Below are 26,755 nucleotides of genomic sequence, written 5' to 3' on the forward strand. Positions count from 1 at the left end.
TTGTAGCATTTTGTTTTGGCTGGTTGTCCTAAAGAAATAGAACAAGCTTGTACAACAACAGTAAGGGGGGAATGATGAGTGATCCTGGTTGAGTCCTCTGTAGACAGCAGTGCATCTCATTATAGCCACCAGGGGGCAGAAAGGTTAACATGAATGAATAAATGAATAGATGAAAGAAAGTGAATCAGTTACTGGAAATACTTTCAACAACAGTATGCCACATAAAAACAAAATGGCCCATGAAATGTAACTTTCAGTGCTAAGACAGTCAACCACCTGTCGTTAAATGTGTGTGTGTCTCTTTTAGGAGGTAGATGTGTGTAAGCCTCTAGGAGTCTCCCTGCACGCAGTCAGTAACGGCGCGGCCCCTCCACCGGCCGTCCTACCAGCTGCTGCCGTGCTCCCAGCCTACAGCACCCTGCCTTTAATGCCCGGCTTCCTCGGGGCGCCACACCCGGCGGCAGCCGCGCCAAGCCCTGTCACGCACGCACACACTGCCGCCACTGACTGGAACACCTACTACTATGTGAGTAGAGAAAATTAATACTCCTATACAGGATGTGACAATTTTAGTACTTCTGTGAGAGAAGCTGGAGAAAACATCTTTTTTGCCTTTTTTATTGTTTTTTTTTTCAATTTATTCCATTTTGAAGTGTCAGCCTAGAGAGTGAGCGTGCTCAGCTCAGGCGACACAATCCAAACATTTCATATTGCAGCTAACTACTTCAGTGTTTCATGTATGACTTCTGATATTGGTGGGCGGTATTAGTTGTTGACAGTGGGGAGCTGAGGGAGAGGATCTCTGTTCAGCTTGTTGAATTTAAAGTGATAATTCAGAATAACTACTACTGGATGGATTTATTTGTAAAAACAATCCTTATACAAAGGCTAAAACCATCCAATAAATATTAGTAAAGACTATTATCTTACACATCTGTACCCGTATAATATATATGTGGTCTGTGGTGGTCATTATACTTTAGTTTGCATTAAAAAAATGCTTATTGAGACTTGGTGAGAGTATCAGGATCACCCTGTATTTCACTGAAGCTGCTTTACAATAAAAGCAAACAAATCACAGAACTCAAATTACCAATCAAAAATAAATAGATAAAAACCATAAAATGTAAGCATAAAGAGGTAGTAAATAGATTAAGAAAGAATAGAAAAAGGGGGGGGGTCCCATGTATAAACATTAGTTGTGGGTTATGGTAGCAATTAGCTACAACAACATCCATCAGGTAGCATTATATAGAGTCAGTTCCTTTACATATTCAATAACTGGGGACCATATCTTAATCAACTCGTCATAGTGTGATATGCATCCATTTTAATTTGCTGTTGATGGTGTTTGCTGTCAATCCAAACTCAACACTCGTCCCATGACGAATTCAGTATAATGAACATTTATGTAGCAACTGCAATATTGTCAGTACAACAGCATACGCATGGCATACAGGTTGTGAGACAGTAAACAGGATTGGAAAGCAGAAACAAAAATCTGTTAATTTTTTCAGACTTTGTTCATTTAGTTCAACTCTTGTGGTGTCAAGGATACACATCCGGCCACGGATCAGTATTTGAAAGGATGTAGTCTCACAGATCCCCGTCTGATAAGATTGAGTTATTCTATCACTGTCTATACTGTAGTTTGGCAGATTGAACAGTGAACAGTGTGAAACCTATGAAGAGAATAGTAATTCTGTTTTTGGGCTGACCTCTACACAATTAAAAATGAGAGATTATGGAGATCAGTGTTTTCTATTAAATGCTTGATGTGGTAATGTGTGTTGAGATGTGGCAGCAGAACAACCTTGCGGCCTTGTTTTCTGAGAGAAAAAAAGAGGAAGAAAGGACTCTGAGAGCATGATGACGTGAAAAAACAGATCCGGACTCCTAAACTAAGCCTCGTCGCTGGACAGATTTATCTTTGTTTGAACAAACAGCCTCTGTGGCCCAATCTCACTGGAGACCTTTAAACCTAAACGACACACAAAAAAGGATTTTTGTATTGTTGTCAAATTCCACAACTAGTCACATTTATTTTTCCCAGTTCATTGATTCCAAGAATGCACAGAAGTTCGATGGGATCATCTTTTAAATAAGAGTTTGTTGTATTACAATCTAAAAACTAGACCTCTTTCCAACTTTATTGAATGCAACATTAGCTGATCGTGTGAGTTCTTCGACACGCCGTTTCTTCACCTCTAACTCTTTCCCTCTCTTCACATTCCTGTCTCCTCAGAACCAGACAAGGGGTCATAAGAGGGAGTACCCTCAGTTAGCGGTGCAGGAAGTGACATCATCAGATGGTGCCTACATCGGGCAGCACTCCCAAGGCTTGGGGGGGCAGTACGCTGACTACTTTAAGAGGAAGAGGCTCTAGTATGAACCAAACCACCTTAAAGCCTAAAGCTCATGGAGGGAGGCACACACAGCGTCTGCTGGATGTCACAGCTCCCTCTAGTGGCCTTTCTGTGGCGGCCATTTTGCATCCCTACAGTAGGTATTGAGTTTAATAGTATTTGGGATTGCAAATGGCTCAAGTGAAAGTAAGCCATAGTGCTCTTTGATCCTGGCACTTATGTATACACACACACACACACACACACACACACACACACACACACACACAGCACACACACACACACACACACACACACACACACAAAACAGAAACATGGTGTTGCTTTTGTCCTGTTCAAGCCTTAACTCTTAAACTTAAACTGTTGTTTCTCAGTGTGTCGACTGTATGTAACTAATATTATCTTGTACATTTTTTCTAATATAATGTAAACTTAAGTATACTGTATCTGTACGTATAAGCTGCTTTTGTATTTGCAGCCAGGCGACCTGTCTGCCTGCTGAAACTGTCTTAGGACTGGTCTTACAGTCAGGTGTCTCCCCCCTCTCTGTCTCCTTTCAAAAGACAAAATCTGTCTGTTGTTGCACACTCACTCTTTGATTAGTCAGTCAAACTGACGTCTGTTTGTTCCCGCTTCAGTGTCTTTTCGCTTTTCCTTTTATTGCCCAGGTCCCTCTTTTATATCTCCCTGCGGAGAATCAGAGTGTGCGTGTGTTTTATTCGTGTTGATATGCTGTTTCTGTAGGAAGTGTCAGCCATTTCAATCCCAAGGTTTGGGAGCACATCAGGAAAAAAAAGGGCCTGAACCAATCAAAGCCCTTAATTGTGGTGACTTACAATAGCTTCCCCTCGTTCAATGGACCTTTCTTATAAAGACTGGACAGAAAATAAAAGGCTGGTGTAAATACAGTGCGTAATACAGAATATATAAAGCCATGCGTAACAGACAATATCATATATAATGGACATTTCCCAGCTCTTTTGTGAGCAAATTGTACTATATGATCGAAAGGAAATCATTTACTACATGTCTGATTTTTTTTCAATATATACTGTTATCTATTTGTAATATAATATAATATTCCAAGGCAATTCAAGTCATTTATTAATATTGAATCAAATTGTGTTGACTTAAATGTAGTTATCTGCTTTGGTTTTTAACATTTAAGCCAAATATTCGGGCGCAGTCCTTTCTCTTCTCTTCTATCTACTGTAACACATTAGGGCGTTTTGGGGAAGATCTGTAGGGACCGTAACAGGAGCTTTACTTCCATTTCCAGCTGCCATTAGAACGTAAAGGTTTCAGACTGCACGTCCTGAATCCATACTACATATTAACTTATTGCAGGTTTTGAGTATGTATAAGTGTTTGCATAGTCAAATCGCTCAGTATGCATTTGAAGCCTGTTTTTTTTGTGCTCTGTTGATGGAAATAGAGGAGCTGCTCATAGATGGGGAAAAAATTCAAATGAATGGTTCTTGGTGGTGAATCGTCTCCAGTAAAACCTGTTTCGTTATCTCTGAAGTTTAATTGGTTCTGATATTTCAAGTTGCAATTTGATTGCATTTGCATGGTGCGCATATTGCATAATTTCCCATAAAACGGCAAAGTATGGTAATTTTTAACCATTTTTTAATGTATTCTGACTATACTATAAACATTAGTATATACTGTATACGAGTGGTATGTAGTATGAGATTGGGACTCAGTCTTTATCATTTGAGGGACTGTAGGATTTTCAAAAACTAGTATTTTTGTTATTTTCTGCACATCAAATACTACTATAACATGCCACTGTGCATGTGTTTCTTTAGAATTTATACAACTTAATTTTGCGTTTTTAGGGGAAACAGGAAAAAAAGCTAATTCTTTATATTAATCGTTGCAGAGTGGATTTCTTCACAACTGCTTTAACAAAAGGAACGGATAAATTCTTCTTTATTCTGCGTGAAAAAAGACATATTTAGAATGGTTTGTTTGTTTTTCAAAAAGTATTTTTGTTGTTATTTCAATCAATATCAATATTTCAATATACATTTTTACCACTGCCATTACTAATATTAGAGCGAAGGCTGTGAACTGAATTATACTAAATGTGCAGAAGGTTTGTTTGATGTTCATCACAAAGGAGAGGGCTTGGTATTTTAATGTTACAGCTTAGACATTAGGTTTATTATGTGCACACGCCTCTTGTCTAACAAACCGGCAATAACTAAGGCTCCTACTTCTGTAGAAAGATGAATGTAAAAAGTTTATTTTCTAGTGTAAATGTTTTGTTTGACACAGCATTATATACTCCTACGTAACAGCTCATACTCCTGCTTTTTTTCTTTGTGTCTTTGTATTCTGCTCATAACTATCTGACTATATATGACGGGACAGAATATTACTAGCGTCGCCATGGTAACCACGCTCACACACTGTGAAACCCAATAGCAGGTGACATCAGATAATACGGAATAGTTTAGTCCCGATGTGTGGTGTGTGAGTTTTGTTGTAACGGGGGGTGCACATGATGTTTACATGTGCAGACACAATAACAGGAGAGCCGAGTGTCTGTGGTAATGTAAGAGTGGTGGTGTGCAGGTACGCTTACTAAGTACTAATAAAATGGCTTAACATTAAACAAAAAGGGCAATGCATATCCCTCTAGTCTTCTATCTTTCCATCGCTTCTTTGTCGACTCTCTTGCTGTCTGCTCTTCATCTAATTATACGTTTCCTAACTCGATTTTACCGAGATGTGCTCCATGGTGTCACATGTCTCACTTCGAGTTTATAGTGAATCGTTTTTTAACATTTAACTGCATCACAGTTTGAAGGGTGCATCTATGAAATACATCATGGAGGATATGAACAATACGAAGAATAAAGGAAGGGGCGAGGATTTATTCCGCTACATATTTGCACAAACACGGGAGGAGTATTGAATGTCTGTATGTGTGCACGTTTATCACAATTTTTTGCATTCAACAGTTTCTTTCCTTTTGTCTTTTGTGTTCTCACTAACCTGTTTGGGAAGCATTTCTCCACTGTTGGATTAATCGAGGATCTGGACAAATTACCCATCTAGACTCAACAGTTTTTATATTCACAGTCATTTTCAATCACCAGCGCCTGACATTTGCCTAAATGGTGATGGCAGAATCTTTCCCCTCGATCCTAAAACCTAAAAAATATAAACCTTCCATTTAGCACGCAATTCTATTTTTAAATTTCCATTTATTCAAATTTTACTAACTTGTCTTTGCACTACTGTGGCTTATATCTGTCTATATCTGTCTGCTTCTTATATAATTTTGACTGTGGCTCCTGGTGACTGTGCTTTGTTTAAAACGCATTTGCTTTGGTTGCAGGCCTGCACGGTACTATTAAAGTCCGATAAACATTTATTTAACAATTTTGCTTCACCGAAATTACAACAGAGTTATAACATATTTCTAAATTTGACTCTAAATTAGCACTGTAGAAGATTGGACCTCATGCTTAAAAGGACCAGTGTGTAGGATTCATTGGCATCTAGTGGTGGAGGTACAGATTGCAATCCTTTGAATACAGCTCAACCTTTCAAGCGTGTAGGAGAACCTACGTTGGCCCAGAAACTCTGTAGATAAAAACGTCTCATTCTAAGGTAACTTCTTATTTTCAGGTGATTGTACACTAATGAATACATACCTATGCATACTGTATTCCATTTCTGCCAATAGATTCTCCTAAATGTTACACTTTGGAGCTTTTTAATTAAAACCCAATATAAATACAGTATGTAGTAGTTGTTGTGTAGGTCTCTAATGTAAACATCTTTAAAGCCCTTTCCCCGTGCCGCTCCAACGCCTGAACTGTCTGTTTGCTCAGTCTGATGTGTTGGTTTTTTCTGTCTTGAAATAGCAAATGAAACTCATTTTGGGGGAAAGACATCCAGTTAGTCAGCCTGCTAACACAGGAAGTTAAAAATTAAAGCTAGAGGGCCCCACGTCTGTGTCTGCAGCCAAATCTGCTCTCACATCTCTGTGGCTGTTTGTAGACGCCGTTTTGCATCCCCCCCCCCCTTAAGCACTTCTTTAACTGATCCTCCCCATACTGTACCACTCTTTCATCAATCTGATCCACCCTGAATCAACTCGAGCCACTTAGACACATTTTATGGCGACGTGCTCCTCTGGACCACTTGGCTGTCTGGTCTGGCTCGGAGCCACAGTTGGATTTGCTTCCTGGTGTGAGTGGATGAAAAGTAGCCAGCTGGATTCCTGTGCTCTCTTTCTGCCAGGTGATTGCTCTCACCTCCGGCACTCTAAAAGGCAAGATAGAAATGTCTGTGCGAGTGTGTGTTCAGACCACAGACGGGGCCTCTGTGTTTGTGGATGTGAACAGCTGAGGCAGCAGATTTTAGACAGCACTGTCTGCTTGTCTGTTTTTCCGTCTGCCTGCCTGCCTGCCTGCCTGTCTGTCTGTTTTCCTGTCTGTCTGTCTGTCTGTCTTCCTGACTGTCTGTTTTCCAGCCTGACTGTCTGCCACAATGTTTTCAGGTACTAAAGTTAGTCAGTGGTGGTATTCCAACAGTCGTGTCAGCTTTTTCTCTGTATTATGTCTCACTGGCTCTAAAGCCATGACTCTGTGTGTGTGTGTGTGTGTGTGTGTGTGTGTGTGTGTGTGTGTGTGTGTGTGTGTGTGTGTGTGTGTGTGTGTGTGTGTGTGTGTGTGTGTGTGTGTGTGTGTGTTACTGAGGAAAAAACTTTGGGTACTAATCTTCAAATCCAGATTTGAGAGCACATAGGGAGAAATTCCTAAACATAGCACAGAGGCTGAGAGGACAGAACTGGGATTGTAACTGATGCTTTGTCAGTGGACTATCTTCGTGTCACTCTGCTCTAAGCCCGTCTTCCTCTTTCCAGTGTCGTCCATCTGCTTTTGCAATGCTCAAAACAATGATTACTTCTCAAGTTACAAAGTGCTTCACACGAGGAAACAACTTCATAACAAGCTGATCATAAAAACTATTTCTGAGTTGTAGGCAAATAAACAAAACCAGTAAAACAAATAAAACCAGCTAAAGGCCAATCAATAAAAATCCAGGTACATCAGTAAAAACTCTCTGATAAATGTATGTTTTAAGAAGATATTTAAAGGCGGGCTCTGATTGTGCTGACTTGATTTCCTCAGGCAGCTCGTTCCATAGCTTCGAGTCTCTGATAACAGAGGACCTCTGCTGGAGGAGCTCAGACTACGCACAGGATGAGTGGCTCTAACAGGAAATAGATCATATCTATAGATATCTATGGATAATATAACCCTAACCCCGGTTACAGGAAACTCAAAACCTGTAACTCAATAGGTGTTAATTGTGTTGCCAGCATGTCTTACAAATGCCACCGTTAATTGCTCCTCTACCTCTGATGCGTTATTGACAGGTCATTAGTTTAATTGGTGAGTTTACAGTTCAGAGAAAATTACTATTATAAAAAGCATACTTGGCTGATTTTTCACCACAAATGTCCAAGCAAGTTATTAAAAGTAAGGAAAAAGGAAAAATGTTGGTGTGCAGTGTGAATTTCAACTGTAAACACAACAAACTGGGTCGGTAATGGGCCTGCACGATACCGGAAAACCTTCATACTGCCATTGTTTTGACAGATTTTATGATCACAGTATCACTCACGATTAGTGGGAGTGATCATATTTTACATCCCAATGACAATATTTTTAGGTCAGGGCATTTCTCAGACCTTTTTCATGAGGTTGGTCACCATCAGGGTGCAGGTTGGTTGGGTCTGTAGTTGTTAAAGTCATCTAGCTCAAACTACAGTGGGATTATTTTGTCAGACTTTGTCACATTGGTTCATGTATTGCCATGACAACCTTGCAGTAAGACATGGATTTGTTGTTGTGTTGGTCCCCGAAGTTTCCTTGATTTTATTCACATCTCATAAATACAAACACCATCCTGGTGATTTACAGTGTACCTTTAACACCAGAAAGGTATGAAATTAATAATAGTGTTCTTCTCTTTGGTTTTTCTCTTTTATTTTCACCCCCCGTCTGCTCTCCCATCCTACAGGCAGAAATTGAGCTGAACTGCCGTTTACTTCGACTGTGTGTGTGTGTGTGTGTGTGTGTGTGTGTGTGTGTGTGTGTGTGTGTGTGTGTGTGTGTGTGTGTGTGTGTGTGTGTGTGTGTGTGTGTGTGTGTGTGTGTGCTGGAACCAGTAATTGTAGGTACTGTAGGTGTGTGTGTGTGTGTGTGTTTCTGTTAGTGTAGCTCGCTAAAAATGTGCTCTTGGCAGGTAATGGGGGTAAGGAGAGACAGGCTGAAAGAAAGAGAGAGGAATGGAAAAACAACTCCAGCTGCCTTCAGCCGCTCAGCCTGCAGGGATTCCTTTTTTTTTCTCCTCTTCTGTCTGCTCGCTCAGTTGAAGACTGTTGGTTATGTCTGCCAGACTCATGCATGTTGCACGTACCTGTAGAGCTGTCACACACACACACACACACACACACACACACACACACACACACACACACACACACACACACTCCAACACACTGGAAATGTCTCCTCTCTGCTCTGGTATTTGTGTTAGTTGGACACTAGCAGACCTTCTCTCGCTTCCACTCTCACACAACTCTCCTGAGCATGATCCAAAATCTACACGAATGCATTATTGTCCTCGTGTTTTTATGCTTATTACTGTCCCTCCTGTGGAGTCAATAGGTCCAGCCTCTTCCGATATCAGCAGAGAAAGAAACAATCGGTGTGTTGTTTTTTTTTACTGCAGGCCAACTGACAGACACCATTCCTCCCTCCCCGGTGAACAGATATCTGACTGCAGTCTAATTGTAGCCGCTCAGATTCAGACACATAAGGTCACAGTTGGCACCGAGCCTCCAAACCTGTCAGTCACGGGATGTGCAAAATGTGGCGGCTTTGTGCTGAATAATCCCACAAAATCTGCCCCAATCACATTTAAAGGATGAGGCTGATGATATTGTGTGTTTCTGTTGTTGTCAACAAATCCCTTGAAAAGACCAAAACCAACAATGTGTTAGTCCGTCTCTTAATACTTTCTGACTTTCATAAACCGGGATGTGGTTTTCAGCCCCAAGCCCATTTACTGCGGAAGACGTGGTTTTTTTTTTAAAAGGCTTTAATCTCCTAAAACAGCTGGGTGCTGTAGTTTTTAGCAAACATCACACAAAGATGACTAAATAGTGCATTTGTTTTGGACTATTTTCAGCTGCGGATTATAGCCCATTTAGTGCTGTAGTGCAGTGGTTCCCAACCTTTTTCCTTAAGGGACCCCTTTTCTATTGACTAAGTAACACATTTTATGGATATTTCATATTATATTCAGTGCAACAATAACTAACAGTACAAAACAACTGATAAAACTGCACAATGAACCCAGCTAGTGAACACAGTAACAGCAGGACGTGTGGCTGTGAGCACATTTGTTCAGGTTTTTCCCAGAGAACTGATTTTGTCTTTATTTTGGTCGTCATTCAGTCGTTGGTCCTCGCTGTGTGGGCCTGTGATACACCAGTACAGTCTCACCAGTACAGGTGTGGTTTGATGAGAGAGATGGTAAGGTGTTCATACTACGTTAGGCGTTCTATCAATGTGAAGTCGGAGCTTGAGTTAAAGGTCCAGTGTGTAAGATTCTAGATGGAAGCCAAGTTTTATTTAGTTGGTTGCAATCTTCAACTTCACCACTAGATGCCACTAAATCCTACGCACTGGTCTTTAAACACTGGGATTAGTTTGTTGACCTTTTGAAATTAAGTTAATATGTTTGTGAGGACTCCCTAAAGCACAGTTAGTTGGTCTTTGTGAAGCTAGAAGGTCTAGAGAGGTGCCCGTAGAATCCACCAGCCTTCATACTTACATCCAGCCAGTGAGTGGGGACCCAGCTAATGTGTACCATTCAATCAGATTGTCTGGAAATACAAGTTTAGTGTAACAGGTGAGGCTGGTCCCAGATTATTTGCATGTCTGGTTCATGTCTGGTAATCTCCGTTGTGTGTTGTTTTTTTCTCAACAAAGGACTTCAGTTACCGACCATTAAAGTGTGGATGCTGAAGTTTGTCAACTAAATCTATAATTTTGGAAGTTAGCTGATGTTACAATATTATCTTTAAAGCTTCCTCCCACAGTTTCAGTATGATGGTTAAAACACAAATAGTTCTACAAGTGGGGAAGAAAACATTTTTGTCTGTGGTTGGTTACCTTTGTAGAAATCAGACCTTTTTTTTTATTGGGGCTTGTTGTGTATTCTTGACCGGTTGGACTGATGGAGAAAAGCTTGTATTTCTTATTTTTCTGCCTCTCTGTGCCACCAACTAGAAGTGACGTCCTCATGATGATTGTACACAAAGGGGCCCCGGTTCCCCGAAACCAACATAGCACAAACAAAGTCCGCTGATACACCCTCGAAGTGAAAGATGTTCTTGAATCTCGTCTAACGCTTGGAACGTTGTTAGTGAGCCAGCTGCAGTTTGCACCTCGGAGAGTTCAGGATCAATTCTGTTTCCGTGTAAATGCAGCTTGTGCTTTTTTTCTTTTTCTTTTGGTCTTTAGTTGTGAATAAACTCTGATACTGACATGAAAATGCAGTCGATTTTAATTTTCTTGAGTTCATTTACAACAGAACAGAAAGTCCTATTTGTAGTCTTGTGTAGTTTAGTTGTGATTTGTTTTGTTTTTGTAGGATTAACACAAACACAGCTGAATCACTTAAGATGTTTCTGTTCTGGTGTAAATGAAGCCTCTCTGAGCTTCAGTGCGTTGCCATTGTACCTGTATGTATTCTGCATATTACACAAGGTCAGTGCTGAGACTGGACTTTGCAATAGTGAATGACTGTGTATGTGTGTGAGTGTGTTGATCACGAAGCTTTGCAATACTGAAGTATTTCTGATTTTAATGGCTGTAGATAAATCTAGATTTGCTGTGCTTCTTGCTTTGTAAACAGTTTTTTGCTTTTTAAGTATGTGGATTTTTTTCTGACCTGAGATATACTGTAGATTTTGCAAAATTTTATATCACACTGACATTGCTATTGTTTTACTGTGAATAAGGTTTCTAGAGCAATCTTAGCATGCTTACTTGCAACTGTAATATATAGAACAAACTGTTTTCACTAGTTAATAATATATTGCATTTGGACTGACACAGACAGAACACAACAAACATTGACTTTATTTATTTTTTCATTGTGTATTTATGGATACTTTTACCTTCCATAACTCATTCTGTCTTATTTTTTTGAAAAATATATATATTTCTTTTCTCTTATTTTGAGCAGAAGGAATTGTCTTTTACATTCCTAAATAAATTGTGGACTGAAGCGCAAATTTTGTCTTCTTGACGGCCCTTTTGTTTTCCCTTTCTGCCAACATTCACATTAAAAGCTACGTTAAGTTGCATTGAGGAAGTCTTGACAACGTCTGACTGAACGGTCGAATTTAAAACAGAAAAAACCCTCTGCTCAAACCATTTTGCATACACACATGAAATTGTATTTATACATGTTGGGTCATATTGGAGAATTAAAAATAAAAAGATACAAATAAAATGCACAGACATAGTTATGAACCGTATGATGAAATAATATTTTTTGGAAACAAATGAACATAAAATGCCAAGTGAATAATCACTGATTATTCTTTCTCACAATCCATGAATACCATTTAAAGTCCTTCCATGTACAATCTGCAGCAATGGCAAATGGCTCTTTTTTTGCAACATTATGAATAGTAGACAGACATTTTATAAAGTATTTGTGGCTTTAACACAATCTACAAAACTGGGACAAGTGAAGTGATGCTGCCCTCAAGTGTCTCTCCCAGGTACTTAATCTCTCACTCCTCAACTAACACGGTTTAGCAAGTGCTGTATATTTCAGATGCAACTAATCAGATGCATACAGGTCCTGATTAAAGATCCATTACATTATTTAATGAACAGAAGATTATAAACAGAATCACCTCAAACAATCAGAGGACCTCGAAAAGCTCAACACAGGGCAAAAAATTGGATTTTTTTTCTTTTCTTCCAAGTGCTTGTTTAGTCCAACAGACGAGAGGCTAAAATCAATCACCATTTTAACTCGAAAATGACAAACTGTTTGTCAGACTCTAAAACAATAAGAACGCAGTGAAAGGAACATTGCTGACTGATTGCTGGCATCTGCACACGATGAACATCCAAACATTTATCACAGGTCATTACATGGCTCTCTGAAAGAAAACAATCAGGCGATTTTTTTTTTTCTCCATGAAACAAGCGACATAAAACGTTGAAAAACCACATCTTCAGTATCTGCTTTAATGCCTGTGTCCCGTCTTCTTCAGCTCATCCTTCCAAACGCTTCTCAACATGATTCCATCCTCAGAGAAAAATCCCTACGCAACCATTTAAACTATGTGAAAGCAGGCATTAAACAGTTCCTTTCTGTGCTCGTTTCCCATCAGCGAGAGTGACAACGGCCACGAGTCCGCACAAATATAAAGGCCTTCACACTACACGAGCGTCCACAGGAGTTTGACATTTCTCGCAATGCAGACGGTTAAATCTGTTAGATACACTTGGAAGTCCTTTATAAGATATAAGGTCACATACGCATGGGCTAAGGCTACATGATTTTAAAAAGGATTAACATGTTCATCCAAATAATGACATATGAGAGCATGAAATAAAAATCTTAGAAATATGGCAGACTAAAATGATAGTTGAGTAGGACTTCAAGACTTTATACCAAAGTTGTGGAAGGTTTATATGTGAGTATGAAGGAGCGTGGCTTCATGCAAGCTCAGACCCTTCAAGACCGTCTCTCAGTACTGTGAAGCTGCACCAAGCGAATGCTGATCTGGGGTCAGTTTTACATCTGGTCCCAAGTCTGCATGCAAAGTCAACTTCAGTCCCAGAGCCTCAAGCAGTTGGAAAGGTTTAAATGTCATTGTGGAGCTGCTGCTGCATGACGGTCAGCTCCTCGATGAGTCGCTTAAAGGTGATTCTCCTCTCGGGCAACTGCTCCCAGCACTTGCGCATCAGCTCGTACACCTGTCAGACATGAGTTGTGTTAGATTGCAGGTGGAAAATAAAATGTCAAACCCAACTGAAGAAATAAGCTGCAGCTGTAACACGTTATGCCTGCAAGCGCCAGAAATGTTATACAGGGTTCCTACACATTTTCCATCTCAGAATTCCAAACTTTTGCAATATTTGACATCCGAGTACAAATAGCGAGATCATGAAGTGAATAAATGTTTTTAAAATGTAACTGTTAACATGAACGTTACATTCTTACTATGTATGCTATATTTATTATTATTCTATGTATTTTATTATAGCCTCTGTACATCCTTGTACTGTATCCATGGAAACGATGAACACCGTCATAAAGGTTGTAAAGATTGTCCGTTTCCTTTTCTACGTTTTCAGTCACATGCTATACATGACATCAAGCTCGCTCTTACAGTGGTAAACAGTTTGTCTGTGCTGTCTTGTATGATTTTATATTTCAAAAAACTGAATAGGGACAATAGTCTGGAAACAAGCATGAAAAAACCTAACTCCGTACTGTGTAGGAACCCTGGTTATATAACTCCAGCAGCTTACTTTCTCTGCATGTAGTCGGAGACGTTAACATGTTTACGTGTGCGAGTACAAACTGCTGCTGCTATCCAGCTATCCTTCCCTTAAGGTGGCACAGGTAAGTGTTCAAAGGTAGTTCTGTGAGGTGTTCTGAATAATTAAAGAAGGGATGAGCAGATACCAGTGTAACCTCTTTTCCCACAAATATAAAATCTGTCATTTTATCTGAAAGCAGAGAGGCACAAGCGTCCCTACTTTAAAGTTTATTTAAGCAGGGCACAAAATTAGCACCAGCCAGCGACCAAATGCTGGTAAAATATCCAAGTGGCTGGAAGATTTACTTCCCTTACCAGCCAAAAAAAAAACGATCTATTGGATGGCTGAACATTCACTAGACACTTTGCAGCCTGTACTTCAAGATAAATGTACTCATATACTGTAAAACCCCCGTAGGACTGACATTATTACCGACGTTTCGTGTGCACTTAATATCAGGATGACAAATGCTCAGTGTGTGTTTTAAGAATTTAGCTGCTCCGTGTAAAAAGGGTAAAAAAAACTCAGAAAATGAAATGGAGTCTCGTCAGGGTCTCACAGAAGTGACATTATGGCCGTGAGTTATAACAGTAGTGTTGCACAGTATTTTCAAATGACTGTACTGAGACCACTGATGTTGGTGACTGATAGCGAGCAAACCCAACTAAAAGAGTGTAAGAGGCTGAATATTTATACATATCATCTTTAAGTCTTAATATCAGAACAACCAGCACTTCCTTTATCGGAAGGCTCGGTCAGGTTAACGCCAATAACACTAAGTTTACCTCTCTAACCTGAGAACTCAAAACATTTTGATTGATTGTTCCCATTCCTTTCCTTCTGTTGGCTTTGCATTCCTTTTGTAAATAAAGCATAAAACATAAAAAACATAAAATCTGTGTCGTTATCATTGTGTTGCGTTGGTAATGAGGAGACTTACAGGCTCTGGACAGCCCTCGGGACGTGGTAACCTCCTCCCTTCTGTCAACACCTTCACCAGTCGGATGACAGTCATCTGACCTTGAGACCGACCAATCATGCCGAGGAAGAGCTGCGTGGGTGAGGAAAAGGACAGGTTACAAAAGAAATAATGTTCAACACTGGCTCTTTTTTTATTCAGACATGAAACATGAAAACGGGCTAAAGACCGTGAATAGAGAGCTCCAACAGCTTTTACTGTTCAGCTTCTGCTTCTTCTCCTGTTTCACATTCACTTAACCTGGGCAGGTCTCTGTTACTGAATACCTTCCAGCAGTAGTTACGGGTCAGTCAGGATAACAGTGGCACTTTAAAAGCCTGATGTAAATGAAAGATCTTCATGATAAACTAAGCTCTTTAGTGTTGGCACAGGCTGGAGTTTGGACACAGCTCCTGGTGGAGTCTGTCATCTGCCGCTCTGGCCAAAGACCGACACCATCTGCCACATACAAACGACGTGTGTGTGTGTGTGTGTGTGTGTGTGTGTGTGTGTGCGTGCGTGCGTGTGTGTGCGTGTGTGTGCGCGTGTGCGTGCGTGTGTGTGTGTGCGTGAGAGAGATATGCTGTGATAAATTCAGTTCTTTATTTCAACAAGACTGGTACAGTATGTGTTGTATGTGTTTACTGTGGAATCATCATCCAAGCTTCCAAAAATAAACAACAAGGATTAGAAGTGTTTGTTGAATGCCTGTGCGAGGGTGAAGAGCGCCGCATACTGACCGTCATCGGGCTCTTGGAGGAGTCGCAGTAGGTGATGAGTTCGTACATCGTGACCCCGAAGGACCAAACGTCTGAGGCAAGGTAGAACTTACAGTGCGTCAGACACTCCGGGGCATACCTGAAAGACGAAGAGTAAGAGCATGAAGACTCCCCTTGTGTTTCTATTCATATATTCAATGTTAATATCACATACAGTAGTTGTGGGTTGTTAAACTATCCTGCTTTAACGCTTTTTATAAAGGTATGATACACCGTCAGATGCAGTATGAACCACAGAGACAAAAGGCAACAACACATTTCAGATGCCCTCCGAGTGAGACCCTACCCCCAAGTTCTTCTTTTTAAACCTTGAGTTTTGGCATTATGGCTGTCGTCCTGTCCGTTTTTTGAAGTCAACGGTGGTGACATACTGCGTCTTGAACTATGTTAATTGGCTGCGCTTGGTTTTGACTTGTCCATAGCAGGAAACAATGGCGGCTCGTATTACAGATAAACACAACACACCAAGTTATGTTTCTGCAAAGCAGTAACAGAATCTTGATTCCTATTAGATCAAATAGTCAAACTAGACAGTGCTGGTCAGAGCTCACTGAGAATGAATTGTTATGATAAAGCATAACCTGCTTTATCATCCGTTTTACTCAAAATTAAACCATAAACTCATTAGGAAACTGTTACGCTACTAATAAATCAAGTGAGACAGAGGGTCATTTGCCCATAAGACACAAAACTATTGGACGTCTCTTTTTGAAACATTTTTTTTTTCCTTTTTGTGCAGATTATTGTTTCCCAGCCACTGCAAAGTACTTATGGATATCGGTGTTTACATCAAGAAATATTAGTGTATAGTGTATTTGATGAAAAAAAAAATATATAGTCTCCGTCTAATTTTACTCAAGGCAAATTTTCTAAAGATGCTTTATGCAAACCAGGGTTACAATATATTTTAAATATTCACTGTATGCTGTAATTAAAAGTATTGCAGCTCTGTTAATACAAACCCAGTCCATTATAATTTAAGCACCTGATTCATTACTTAATTCTCTGTCCTTTCAATGCTACTTAGTCCTTTCAGCTCTTTAGCTTTACGCTCAAAGGACTTTTTAATTAATTTACCTTCCATATTTCTCCTCAACATTATCCCTCCTCAGTTCATATGCTGCCTGTCTGCAGTCAACTCCTTTCTGATCCTTTTTATTCTCTTCCTTCCTTTTCTAACTTCCATCTCCTTTCCTCCTCTCGACTCACCAGAAAACAGGGCTGTCGTTTTCATCTTTGACAGTGTAATATCCCTCATTTTCCTTGATGCTCTTGGTGAGGCCGAAATCTCCGATCTTCACCGTCCTCTCGTTCTCCACCAGCACATTTCTGGCAGCCAGGTCCCGGTGGATGTAATTTTTAGATCCAAGATAATCCATTCCCTAAGAACAAAACAAACAAACAAAACAAACAGGGTCACTGATCAGCGGGTTCGAGTGATTGAAGCGCAGCCTGTGGATTTGTGTGATTTTGACTGAAAGATGCAGAAAAACAAAGCTAAAGCACGTCTGGTGGGAGAAGACCAGCCAGTCTGAAGGACGCACACCTGATGCAATATCTAATAATTCAAACACTTGATGCACTGCCAGCCATGTTGGTTAAATGTTGGTCTGACACCTGAACAGTTTCCCTGACATATCGATCGTATTTGTTACAACATTAAATTTCAGCCCCGCCTTCATCAATAAGTTATATTTTTAAACGAGCTGTTTGACCAGCTGTGTTTTTGGCCAATAAGAAATAAATCATTCAAAGCCAACAACTAACAACACTATAAACAACAACCACTGAAGATTCCTGTTCATACCTTTACCAAATCACATGTATACTGTTTTAGAAGGCCCTTCACCACCAGTATCTAAATAGGAAGTGTTTAAACATTTAAAAACAGCAATTTGGGTGCTAAAATGTCCACGTTATTTAACTACATAGTGGTCATATGTTAATGTCTAAAGGCCAACGGCTGGTATTTTACTTTCAGTCAGTTAAATGCTGAAATAAGACACAGACGTGCATGATGGTACCAGCTGGTCTGAGGAAACAGTTCTGTGAAGAGAAATTGTTACCTTGCATATCTGGATGGAGTAGCTGAGCAGGGTGCTGAGGCTGGTGTCTTTTTTGTGTCTGGGTAGATACTCCTTCAAACTGCCCAGTGGAACGTACTCCATGATCAGCTTAATGGCCTGGCCACCTGCAAACAGATTTACACATAAATACAATCAGAGACATTAATTCATCAGCAGAAACTGAGCTTTAATATGTAGAGATGTTGTGTGTATGTGTCTGTGTATACAAACAGTTTGTGCCTCAAGTATTATCATTATGTTCAAGTCTCAGAGTTAATTATCCCAAAATCACACTTTCACAAAAAATAATTATTGGTTTATATGTGTTATTGTTAATGAATAACAACCCAGGAGGCCAGTTAAAAACACTTACTGCCATTCTGAGGGTATGGCTGGGCGATAAAACAATCTTGAAACAGGCTCATGATCATGATCATGTTAATAAACTTTGGATATTTTTTCTCTGCAGATAAATCTAACAGCCTAACACAGAGCAGAAATAAACATGTGAGCTACCGGTGAAGAAAGTGGATGTGAAAGTGGATTTCCTCTGGAAAAGAGAAAAAATAATGAGCAGAACCGTTAGGAAGCAGCTTCTGCATCTCTTGCTGCCTGTTTGCACGAAGGTGGGGCTGAGTGAACAGCAGAGCCCACAGCAGAGGTAATCAAACAGACTTCAGGATCAATTTTACTGGAGTCAACAACGTAAATGCAACTAATGTAACTAAAGGAGATGAATTAATCAAACACCTGTTGAACAAGCAGAACACAGACTCTGGCTCTTAATATTTATTTTAATATTTTCAGAATCATCAACAACTCGTCTAATCATCCAAATGAAAAAAATATTCTGTTCAAAATCCTAATAGAAGTAGTTATAGTTAGTAATCGTGTTTATTTTTGTGGATACACCCTTTCCGCCTTACCTTCCTCTTGGCAGATGCCCTTGTATTTGACAATGTTTTCATGGTAGAGTGCCTTCAGGATGTCGATCTCACGCGAGAGGTTGGTGCTCTGCTCCTCCCGGTTCTCCGGCTTTAGTGACTTCACTGCCACCAGCTCGCCCGTTTTATCGCCCCGAGGATCATACCGACACAGCTCTACCTTACCAAAATGGCCCTGCATGAGGAACATGTTAGAAATGTAAGTTACTTGGATGATAATGGTCAAGTTCTGCTCCATTTACTGCATGTGTGACTAGTTGTTTTTCAGTATTGCCTAAATTATTTCAGTTCTGCTTCTGCTCTTGCTTATCTTTGTTTTGTAACTAATATTGTCTGTATTTCGTCAAGGGATTATAGATTTAATCTAAAAAACATTTACCAATACATGTTAACTGAAAGGCCAAGTTCTTTTATTTCTGCATTTGGAAATTGTCCATTTTAATTATGCTTATAAAATGCTAAGATCTGCTACATAGAGCTGAACACAAAAGCACAAAACCATCAGGAACAGATTACCTCTCCAAGATCTCGGACCTTCCTCAGGAATCTCTTTTCAAACACAGTTGGGTCCACCTCTGGTGTAGGCTTGGGTTTGATAGATGGATCTGAGAGAAGTAGCAAAATACATGAAACATGAGATTGAAAAAGAAACAAATACATGAAACATGTTGGGTAAAACATGTCTTTTCTTCAACATAAGTGCACTTGCGTCATAGGAAGTCTATTGTGGTTTAAAGTGTCAAAGTGTGCACCAGAATTTTCTGTGGTTATACAACTGTTGCTTGCTCTAGTTTGCATACAAATGGCTACTTTTAGTAGGACAACTCATTATTCAAGCAAGACTTATTCTGTATCACCATTATCAATGATTATAAAATTGTTTATTTAACCAAAATAGTTTTAATCTGATTTTGGAGTCTTTTTAGGTGCAAACTTTTAGTATCAATATTTCATTTCATGATTTTGCAGCCATCTTGGGATTTTAATGTAAGAATGTCAAGGGTTGTGATAAACTTTATCTCCAGTAAGACTGAGTGCAGTATCTGATTCTGGCCAGCAGGTGGAAGAACAGAGACTATTATGTTGCTGTGGGGCCCAGCTGAGGGGCAGATCAGTGGTAATGCACCTAGTGAACTTCCTCATGAACATCAGAGCTGAGTAAACAACTCTCTCTCTCTGTCTCTCTCTCTTTGCACTGTGTACGAGGCTGCTGTTAGGTGAGATACAAAATATGCAAAACATTCATATCATATTACAACTGTTAACAACTGCCTTGAATTCTTCAACCTGTACTTGCCCTTTAACCTGTTCTGCAACATACAGTCTGTTGGGAAAGACCCAAAAGGCAGAACAGCTTGTTTCTATGACAATAAAGAACCAAAAACTGCAGAACCAAAACAAGGTTTTACTTCATATTTGCACCCATGAAAACACACATTCCCCTCATACATACTCTTTTCCTCCAGCATGTCGATGTCTCTGACGATAGCCCTGAAGAAAGGTCTCTTCATGGGGTCGTAGTTCATGCAGTGGGTCATCAGTTCAGCCAGCTCTTTGCAGTCTGGAGTGGCCAGTTGGCACTCTGTTTCATAAAACCTCTCCTTCTGCTCAGCACAAAGACATAGATATGAATGCGGAGGTGCTTGCAAACAAAGTTAATGTTGATGTGTGATGGTGGATAGAGGAGGTGGAAAAGGAGTAAGAAAATGAACAGGAATAAATATAAAGTGTAGGCTAGCCATCAGATTTGAAATAGAAGCTGGTATTAGTTAAGATGTATGTATGATTATATACAGCCATTGTCATACAAAGTTCCTGGGTGTGCCCCTTACCTCTGTGAGTTTCTTCTCTTTGAGGGGGACCTCGCCATCATAGCAGATCTCCCACAGGGTGGTACCAAAGCCCCACTTGTCAGCTGCGACGCTCAGGGAAGACGTGCTCTTCACACACTCCGGAGCAATCCATGGGATACGATGCACGCACTCTGCAGAGGCAAACAAAGATGGATTCAGTCTCCCTGTGTCTTTGTAAACACATAAGATGATAATCGGAGATGTGGGAAATATAGAGCACGCAATATTATTTGACGAAAGAGAAGATGAAGGTTATGCTCGGAGTGATGAGACGCTCAAAGGCAAACCTTGCCCTCTGTGTAACAATGGGATTGTTTAGTCCATGTGTGAAATACTGACTGGTTTTTAACATGTACTGACTTCCTGACGCCTTCAACACATAGAAATATCACTAACAATAACTGTATTAGACCATACTGACCCAGTCCTCATCAGACTCTAACGTTCATATTTCTATCTACACATCAGCACTCAAAGAAGCTTGATGTCTTCTGTGACCCATATTCTTCACATACGTTTTTCATTTGATTAATATCGTCGTTTTCTACATATTATAATTCTGTTATGTAATCTTGTTATTTCTCTTTATATCTGACACATATTGCATGTATGTCTGCCCTATAAGACAGATCCCTGCTGCTGTATGTGGCTCTAACTGAGGTTACTTGCTTTTTGTGAAGTTTTTCCTTTTCTCTGCTTGGTCCACGTCATGGGTCTAAGGATAGAGGGTAATGTATGTGGTGCAGATTGTAAAGCCCTTCAAGGAAAATTTGTGATTTTGGACAATTTCACTCATTTAAATTTCACAGATCAATCAACAGTGAATTGTTAACAAGTTCTGTTATATAAAGAAATTAGCAAACTAATAACTGATATTTATAAAGAGTACTTTTTGGAAGTAATGTTTAGGGTGTGACCACATGGAATCTGAGCAAACATACGCTCGCCATGCTCCAAATACCATGAACCAATGGTCAATTATAGCACTGACACGCTGACCTGGCGGGTTCCAATATTGCCTGACTGCATCCACTGAATCTAAAAAGCCTTGGGATCGTCTGGATGAAATATATTGCTCTGACTGGAAGAGATGCAAACTGATTGGCTGACCTCCGTGGTTAGCTTTTGGCTCAACAAATCCATAACATCAGAAGGGCGCATGTTAGTAAGTGCATGCAGCTCAGACTGGAACATAGAGGGAAGGATGAGGAGGAGTAAAGAGGGGAAGAAGATAATTGAGTGTAAGGACAAAAGAAAGAAAAAAACAAAGAAAGAAAGTAAGTGAGGAAGTGACTTGATGGTTTGAGTAAAGCGATCAGAGATTGCTGGGAAAAAGGGAACCTCCCAGTGGGTTTCTGAACACTTTATCCACTGTGTTCAATCAAATCTATGCACAAGGACATTGATGTGTAACTGGAACACTGATTATTCCGCAAATTGGTGGAGACAGAAGAAGAAATGTTAAAGAGTTCTGGGAACAAAGAGGGAGGGAGGCGCATCCCCATGGGTGTGTGGTGATGGACATTTGTGCAGAAACATTTCCAGTCCGTCCTGCGGATTGCAGATCCATCTGTACAATCACACTGTGTTATAACACAAACCTTTTAGCTCTAATAGACAAACAGAAACATGAGGCGGCCATTTGAGGGGAACTGTGCAATCTGAGAAATGCCCTTGTTGTGCCATCTTCCCTGAACTGAGATCTAGCTTTAACAAAATAAATTACAGTATGAGAGGGAAATGTGGCCAGTGTGTATTGATTATGTGACAAATACGATTCCAACTACTGACGACCTCTGCTTGATCGGAACTGATGTTCTTTTTTTTCTTGTTACTGTATTTTGTGGTAAGAATTTAGGTCACAGAGGATGACTTTGAAAGAAGAAGACATCGTAGTGCATATAAGCAGCTACAACAAGCATTTTACTGGTTTATATGAAACAGTTAAAAGTGTTAAAAAATTGAAGTAAGTAATTAATCATCCAACGTCAGTATGTGTCAGCAGTTGCAGCGTTTAATGCACATTTAATTTTGGTTTCACAGTCATTTACAGCTGACTGGAAAAGAAAGTGGAAGTTATTGTGAAATGTTCCATTGTACCCATTTTGTAACCAGTTAGGTTTCACTTTTAGTAAGTGAGAGAGAATGTGCCTGTCTTTACTTTGTACTTACCCTCTCTGGTGAGTACGGTAATGGGGATTCCTGGGTCGCTAAGCTTGATGAAAGGCCCTCCTTCATCAGTGCCCAGTCCGTCCCTGGCCAGCAGGATATTTTTAGCACACACAAAGCCATGGACCAGCTTTTTATCCTCCTACAAACACACATAAAATACAATAAATCAGTTACTTCACAATTGAGAGGGCATATATAAGATTATGTTGACAGAACTGACCTAACGTGGTGCGGGTAATCCCATGGGTGTTTGGTATGGGATTACCAGCACCACGTTAATGGGTAGGAATTTCAGGTTGGGTTTGAGATTGGTCCCATTCTTATTTTTCGTGGAGGTAATTCTGTGTGGAAAGTGGGAGTTATAAATCGACTCCAGAGCTCTGTTTAGGCCTGTCAATTGTGTAATAGCTTCCTTGATCTCCTCCAGCAGGTTAACATACTGTCCTCTTTTAAGTCACTTCTAAAAACTCATGTTTAGTATAGCTGTTTATTGATTTTACTGTTTGTTTCATTGATTTTACCGTTTGTTTTATTATCTTTCATTGCATTTTATCGCAGTATTTTATTAATACTTAATATACTTATTATTAATATTTTGTTAAGTGCTTTGTAACTTGTTTTGAAAAGCGCTATATAAATGAAAGTGTTATCATTATTATTATTATTAAAATACATGCTTACAGACCTATAGCTTGTGTGTAAGTGTGTGTGTGTTTTTCCTGTCTCACCAAGTAGCTGAGAGCTGCGGCCAGCTGCTTGGCCACCTGGAACTTCCAAGGTGTGCTGAGTTGGCTCTGCTGTCTCCTCATGAACACGTCCAGTGGTCCAAGCTGGACAAACTCCTCAACCATGATATCTGTTGCACACAAACACAAAGAGAACGTCACCAACATCGTCAAAGATGTTACAAATGGCATCACACTCTCATAAATGTGTACAGACACAGTTATCAACATGCACTTACTCTCCTGGTGGCGGACACACACTCCATACAGAAGCACTATGTGCTTGTAGGACACTTGTCGCATCATACTGGCTGTTTCGAAGAAGGCCTGTCAACACAAAGACAAATATGTCTAAATACAGAGTACAGTATTAGCTTTGTGTGCAAGGACATACAGAACTATCTGGGTCTCTTACCAAGGAAATGTCCCTTTGTCCAGAACCCAGCACCTTCAGGACCACCTTGACCTCCTGGAAGGATGAGTAACCTGCATCCTCGTCCTCCTCACTCTTCACCCTCAGTGTGCCCGAGTAGATGTTGGTTCTTGTGCCCAGGCCAAGGTGCTCCTCCTGGTTAACACAGCAGGGAGCAGAGAAAACGGAGCATTAGATAAAATAGTTACATCCAGTACCCAAACTGTGGCTACTACAAGAAGACAGCTAGGGTTAAATCATTTTTTTCTGTACAGATAAAAAGTCTGTGCCATTTGTACTGGAGGATAGGCAACATCTGTTTGTACAATGTTCTTCGGGATTAAAAGACAAGCACTTATAGGTAGAAAGACATGAGTTTAGCTGTGTGCTCTGTGAGGAAGATATGCAAATATGTAATCTGAGATATGTATATATTTATATATATACACACACACACACACACATAAGATATGTAAGTTCACCAGTAAAGATAACATCTGCATAGAGGTCTGATGACTGACACCTGATGAGTGTCTTCACATTCTCTTACATACTATGACTCAAAAGTACATGAAAAAAGAGAATTTTAATCAGTTGTTAGAGGGGTACGTTCAACTGTGTGGATTAATGCAAACAACTTGATAATACAAATGCGATAACGCTACAATTTCTGTTGTTTGTGTGTTGAATTGTCGTATGTTTTGAGTCTGGTGGTCTTTGGACTGCATTATATTACAGGCGCTTCTAATATTTTGTCACTCGGTTACATATATAACACAGCACTTAAACTGTAGCATAAAAATGCATCTACAATCATTTAAAACTTTGTAATACATAATATGGACGTACACACATTATTTATTTGTAGAGTTTTGTATCTTACATCTGCAGACATCCTATAAGTGCATTATAATGACTGCATTACCATCATAACATAGAAGAGACACACATGGAGATGAGAAGGTATACCTGTTCAATATCCTCCTTGAGAATGCGAATGAAGCTGAGGGGACTCTCCAACGTCGGTGTCTGAGGGGCTGGTGCTCGTTCTTTAGTGACCACCAGCAGGTTAGAAACCTCTGCAACACAAAACACACACACACACACTTTTAAAAAGGGCCATATCAGGATTTTTATATGAAGCTGTGCATGCTGCAAAACATATATTATTTATAATACAGATGACTCAAGTATGATAACATTTCAGATTCTTCTTTGTCAAAAGCAAACTGCAGAGACTTGACAATGTTTGCTTTAGGTCCCAACAGAGAATGTCTTGTCTGCTTGTATTGTTGTCAAGGTCATGTTATTTTAAAGTTTAGACTGATTCGAGAAGTCTGCACTGCATTCATACAACAACAGTGCACTCTGACAACAATAAAAGCAAACATTATGCTACATTTGTAGCAGCCTCACAGCAAGCAAGAATGCTACAAATGTATAGAAGCCTATATATGCTCTGCAATTTAGCATGAAAGCAAAACTGTGTTTACATGTGGTAAAACAAGCTCTCAACAATTACGTCAATGTGGCAATGATGTGAACAGCTTTTCAGGTCGGGTTACCATACTGATTCAGTTTATTTTTTGTATATACAGAGCTGTGTGTGGGAGTATTGAAGTCAAAATGTTTCTTTGTGCCTGTTCCCGTACTATACGTGTGTGTGTGGGTCTCTGCGTGTGTGTGTGTGTGTGTGTGCATCTGTGGGTGTCTAACGCTGTGAGCGTTGTGGTTTAAGAGGGAAAAGGTATCTGCACTCCATCAGCCTCATCCTACATTCACCGTCAAAGCGCAGTTAAGAGCACTGTTCCGTAACATGCAATCTGTGTTTTCATGCAAAACCAAAATACAACATGCACCCACATCATCAAATATTAGATACTGCACTGCACCCACTGCTTAACCGCTTGACCTAATCCAGGCCTTACCTTTATTATTTACTACGTCAAGTCAGGCACACACACCTGCCCACTCTCAAACCCTGCAGTCCTTCTTCTCACCCATCTGTCATCCTATACTTACCTTATATTATTTTCATAATAGTTCAAATTCATGCATAGACCCGAAACAACACTATGTAAAAAGTTAGTTGTTTGTATCGTATTCTCTGATTTGGGCATACTAGTGTTTTACAGTCACAGCATGGATGTTGTATAATGGATTATAAATATTTTAACTGGGACAACAACACAGCACTCCAGTCTTTTATCTTCCCCAGACACAGCATAAACTCAGACCCAAAATAGTCACGCCTTATGATAATAATCAACACCACACAACCCCAACAAACAATAACAGCTCAACATCCATGCACACACAAGTCTCCACCTTTCCCTGAGTGAAGTAAACACAAGAGTGCTAGTTTGGCTCCGGAAACCCACATTTACAACTCTCTTCCTCCCTGACACCATTTCACACAGACACACACACATTGTTAATGCCAGTGTCTCTAACTCAGTTAGTGAGACACACACAAACACACACCTACACACAAACACACAGACGCACAGACACACACCTACACACAAACACACACACACCTACACACACACACACACACACACACACACAGTATTCCACTTTAAGTCTTGTATGATGGGAAGGCTTTTCTTCATTGACCTCTACAGGTTGAAAGGTTCAAATCTGTTGCACTTCTTACCCCTGCCAATATCATAGTCAGGTGTGGTCTGTTATACTTGTTACCACACCCAGCTGTGATGCAGCATTGCACAACATAGTAAATACAGAAGTGTTGTACTGCACAATGTGTGGACTGAGGAGGCGTACTACTAGATGCAAGAGCAAGCAGGATTTTCAGTCTGCCGTAGTACTTATCTATTTTTAAAGACTGTGAACGCT

General features: G+C 40.0%; 2 protein-coding genes and 1 long non-coding RNA gene across 3 annotated transcripts in view; 2 read left to right on the top strand and 1 right to left on the bottom strand.

The window, feature by feature from the left end:
- raver2 (ribonucleoprotein, PTB-binding 2) overlaps positions 1 to 2,631 on the top strand; it is a 73,513-nt gene extending 70,882 nt beyond the window's left edge. The window contains exons 15-16 of the mRNA XM_051376173.1: positions 308 to 526; positions 2,246 to 2,631. Coding sequence (XP_051232133.1) covers positions 308 to 526; positions 2,246 to 2,386 — 360 coding nt within the window. The 3' untranslated portion in view covers positions 2,387 to 2,631. The remainder of the gene's footprint in view (positions 1 to 307; positions 527 to 2,245) is intronic.
- Positions 2,632 to 11,543: 8,912 nt separating this feature from the next.
- jak1 (Janus kinase 1) overlaps positions 11,544 to 26,755 on the bottom strand; it is a 34,041-nt gene continuing 18,829 nt past the window's right edge. The window contains exons 12-25 of the mRNA XM_051376162.1: positions 24,866 to 24,975; positions 23,900 to 24,052; positions 23,724 to 23,811; positions 23,488 to 23,615; positions 22,760 to 22,898; positions 20,567 to 20,718; positions 20,188 to 20,338; positions 19,251 to 19,339; positions 18,717 to 18,909; positions 17,791 to 17,915; positions 16,934 to 17,106; positions 15,686 to 15,803; positions 14,928 to 15,038; positions 11,544 to 13,417 (exon numbers count right to left, since the gene is read on the bottom strand). Coding sequence (XP_051232122.1) covers positions 13,304 to 13,417; positions 14,928 to 15,038; positions 15,686 to 15,803; positions 16,934 to 17,106; positions 17,791 to 17,915; positions 18,717 to 18,909; positions 19,251 to 19,339; positions 20,188 to 20,338; positions 20,567 to 20,718; positions 22,760 to 22,898; positions 23,488 to 23,615; positions 23,724 to 23,811; positions 23,900 to 24,052; positions 24,866 to 24,975 — 1,844 coding nt within the window. The 3' untranslated portion in view covers positions 11,544 to 13,303. The remainder of the gene's footprint in view (positions 13,418 to 14,927; positions 15,039 to 15,685; positions 15,804 to 16,933; positions 17,107 to 17,790; positions 17,916 to 18,716; positions 18,910 to 19,250; positions 19,340 to 20,187; positions 20,339 to 20,566; positions 20,719 to 22,759; positions 22,899 to 23,487; positions 23,616 to 23,723; positions 23,812 to 23,899; positions 24,053 to 24,865; positions 24,976 to 26,755) is intronic.
- LOC127350035 (uncharacterized) lies at positions 18,855 to 20,135 on the top strand. Its single transcript, XR_007880511.1, has 2 exons — positions 18,855 to 18,933; positions 19,795 to 20,135. It is a non-coding gene; the product is annotated as an uncharacterized LOC127350035 (long non-coding RNA).

This window comes from Dicentrarchus labrax, unplaced genomic scaffold (assembly GCF_905237075.1).
Source record: "Dicentrarchus labrax unplaced genomic scaffold, dlabrax2021, whole genome shotgun sequence".
Lineage (NCBI taxonomy): Eukaryota > Metazoa > Chordata > Actinopteri > Moronidae > Dicentrarchus > Dicentrarchus labrax.